The sequence below is a fragment of the Anopheles merus genome, chromosome 3R, assembly GCF_017562075.2.
Source record: "Anopheles merus strain MAF chromosome 3R, AmerM5.1, whole genome shotgun sequence".
NCBI classification, from domain to species: domain Eukaryota; kingdom Metazoa; phylum Arthropoda; class Insecta; order Diptera; family Culicidae; genus Anopheles; species Anopheles merus.
This window is the reverse complement of record NC_054084.1, coordinates 43,177,573-43,180,857: the sequence shown is the minus strand read 5'-3', so window position 1 is coordinate 43,180,857 and position 3,285 is coordinate 43,177,573. Positions and strand designations below refer to the sequence as shown.

Sequence of the window (3,285 nt, the reverse complement as noted above, 5' to 3'; positions counted from 1 at the left end):
ATGGCCAATCACTTAACATTTACAAATAAACAAACAAATAAAAAGAATAAGAAAAGGAATGAGGAACTAATTAAAAAAATGGCAAAGAAGAACAAGAAGAAGATGATGATGATGAAAATAAGAAAAACTTCTCCAGCATCGGAACGATACATAAACCACGGGACCATTGAACCCTTCATTTGTAAGACGTTGTAAGTTATAGATCTGGTGCTAATTGTTCTTACCATTCTTTCTCGGTTGATTTTTTAGCATTTCGTGTAGCTTCGATCTTATCCAATTTTAAATTTCAGAACTATAGTTTTGGTTGTTTGTAATACAAAAGGTTCATGTATAGCTAAAAGACAAACACATATTTTTAACTTATAAATTCATCGAAAAAAAACAAGACAGCTTATAAAACGCTTCGTAAGTTAGCTAATAAATTATAAGTAAAAAAATAGTTTATTTATGTTCCTTGTTGTTTTACTTAAACTTTTAAACTTTTTAAATCCCGGGCAAATATTTACATAGTTTCAATGTTTTATGGCAGGGAAATTTAAAAGAGATCATACTAAATGATTGATTATCGAATAAACAAACTTACACTATTTGTATTTTTATTCCAAATTAGCTTATCAGCCTAAACTAGAGCACTGTTATTACCGCATACCGCGAATACCGCAGTATCTAATATTTTAACAGTATAAATATTTATCATCAATCGTGTATAGTATATGAGTGCGGTTTGGATGCAAAAAGTGCAGTTTGGATCAGTTATTGCTTTAAAAGGTTACAAGCAATCGACAGTGCGGAAGCAATAGAGAACGGAAAGGCCACTCAGATGTAAACTAAAGCGAGACACTGGTACATTCCGGTTGTGGGGAAATATTCTGATAAATTTATTAGTAAATGTTTCGATTATTTTTCCAATCGCCTAGATCAACTCTCTTACACTCTTATTATTACACTCTAACTCTTTCAAGACTACATAGGTTCAATTCTCATTCGAAATGTCCCCCCGTAGCAAGGGTTTATTTTTACTGTTACATGTAGGCTGAATAGGATTTATCGATAACGTCTGGTTTAAATTTAAATTCAATTCTTTTTTTAAGCATACAAATAGCTTTAGTTACTAAAAGAACGCTACTAATAACTTGTCTCAGCATGCTATTATCTAACGTGTTTTCCATTCCCTTCTTGATTGATTATCGTTAATTTACGAGCTTGGAACTTGCTTAAGCGTGTGAAAAGCGAGAAGAATATAGCTCCCATTTTACTTTCGTTTGACTGCAATTTCATACACCAAGGCAAAATAAAAATCAGTTGTCGTAAAGTTTATTTGAAAAAAAAAAAACTCAAATCACAAAATTTCCCCAAACTGCATATTGCCTTGAACAGCTTCAAAATGGGACTGCAAATTTCACGCATCCATACCACTCCACATTCAGCAGAAGGTCAACCATGCTGCTAAAGCGGGATGCTAAATGCAAAGCAAAGTGTCGTTCGTATGAAAAAGACAAAAATCGATTCCGTGATGCCCGTGTGGAATGTATGCTTCCTGCGTGCCTAATCCTCGCCCTGCCCTGCGGTGACGACCTCCAGCTCCCAAGCCCGATCATCGTGGTAAGGTGCACGAGGATCGAAGAGGTCGCAACGCAACGAAAAAAAGCGAAACGTCCAAGCAAACAAAACACACACACACACTCTTGCCAAATATGTACTAAATGACGAAAATTAAACAAATCCTCCAGTTCGTCGTGGGGGCCAACCGCCGCGACACACCGGTGTGCAGAGAGATGGCCAGTGCAAACACAATCAGATGATCTAGTAGCTCGTATAAAAGCCTATCGGGCGGTGGCTCTAATCGTCAGTGTCAGCTCGCAATCTAAAACATTAACTCTCTTAGAGCCATCAGTGCAGTCGCCCAGTGGCCAGTTTACTCGCATTCGACCAGTGTTTCGGTGAAGTAGTTCAAGTGCATCAAAATGAACGCCCTGCTCGCTCTGGTGGTTCTGATGGCGGCGACCGTCTACGCCGCTCCGGTCGACAGTGATGCCCAGGCACAGATCGTCAGCCAGACGTCGGACGTGCAACCGGATGGTTCCTTCAACTATGCGTAAATGTCAACCGCCGTGAAGGGTGGCCGTAGCACACACACCCTTCTGTTTGAGCTGCTCATCCTATATCAAATGTTTCTTTTCCTCTCTCTCTCTCTCTCTCTCTATCTAACTCTCAGATTTGAATCAGCAAATGGAATCAAGGTTGAAGATCAGGGATCGATCAAGTCAATCAAGGTGCCGAAGCTGGACGAAACTGGCCGCCAGATCGGGGAGGAAGATGTGCAGGTTTCGGTACAGACGGGCTCCTTCCAGTATACCGCACCCGACGGTCAGGTCTACACCCTAAGGTGAGAAGCGTTACATAAACCAACGGCCCGTCACAAACCGCTCAACCGTGCACGATCGTGCTAATTCCGTGTTTTTGTCACCGTGCTTGCAGATACATCGCGGACGAGAATGGATTCCAACCGCAGGCCGACCACCTCCCGGTCGCTCCCAGCGCCTAAGCGGGAATAGAGAAGGACCCTTTTTCTGAGGACAATACTCAACACAACTATCTGCATGTACATACACTTACCCTTTCCTAATGGAAACATTGTGTCTAAAAAGTAAAAAAGAAACACAAAATGGTGTTATACAAAAAAACAACTTCAATGAAACGAATCCACACAGTCTTACTTCATCCTTTGCGGCCCTCATTGCCAAAATCTCTTCCGGTCCGAAATGTATGGGGGAACAATTCTATCGCGATCGTGATTATCTAATTGCACATGCATCATGTTGCTACGCCTGGTAACAATCCGTTTATTTTCGGTAGCTTTGTAGACTTTCTTGCAACTGGCTCTCGCGTATAGGGTTTTCGCTGCACAGTTCAAAAAATAGTCTTTCTTCTTTCGCTTGACTTTTGCTACTGTCCCTTTTGCGATGGCGGCATTTTACTCGATCAGCTGATCTCCTTGACCTTGTTTGCCCTAAAGTTGACCGTAGATGAACTTTCTCCTAATTGGCCCTAATGTTGGAGATCTAGCTGTCTCGTATTTTCGTCCTTCTCTGTATGTTATAGCGCCATCTGAGGGGTTTATTGTGACTTATTCGAGCTATTATCAAGATAGCTCGATATATGTCAACATTCGCCTGACAGATCTCGCACGAGGTCGATATCGTGCCAACACCCCACCCCGTAAATCCTTAGAAAAGCAGGATTTGCTTATAATTAGCACGATATACCAATTTCCTGCTTCTCGAC

General features: G+C 41.1%; 1 protein-coding gene across 1 annotated transcript; it reads left to right on the top strand.

Moving 5' to 3' along the window:
- The first annotated feature begins 1,832 nt into the window (after positions 1-1,832).
- On the top strand, positions 1,833-2,702 carry LOC121597212 (cuticle protein CP14.6-like). Its single transcript, XM_041922809.1, has 3 exons — positions 1,833-2,095; positions 2,216-2,386; positions 2,479-2,702. The coding sequence occupies exons 1-3, from the start codon at positions 1,965-1,967 to the stop codon at positions 2,543-2,545; spliced, it is 369 nt and encodes a 122-aa protein (XP_041778743.1). The 5' UTR covers positions 1,833-1,964; the 3' UTR covers positions 2,546-2,702.
- Positions 2,703-3,285: the final 583 nt, after the last annotated feature.

Bases quoted from the DNA above. Each gene is read 5' to 3' on its own strand.
- LOC121597212 (XM_041922809.1), top strand. From the start codon at position 1,965: ATGAACGCCCTGCTCGCTCTGGTGGTTCTGATGGCGGCGACCGTCTAC. The intron at 2,096-2,215 runs GTAAATGTCAAC...TCTAACTCTCAG, and splicing joins GATGGTTCCTTCAACTATGC to ATTTGAATCAGCAAATGGAA. The intron at 2,387-2,478 runs GTGAGAAGCGTT...CCGTGCTTGCAG, and splicing joins GGTCAGGTCTACACCCTAAG to ATACATCGCGGACGAGAATG.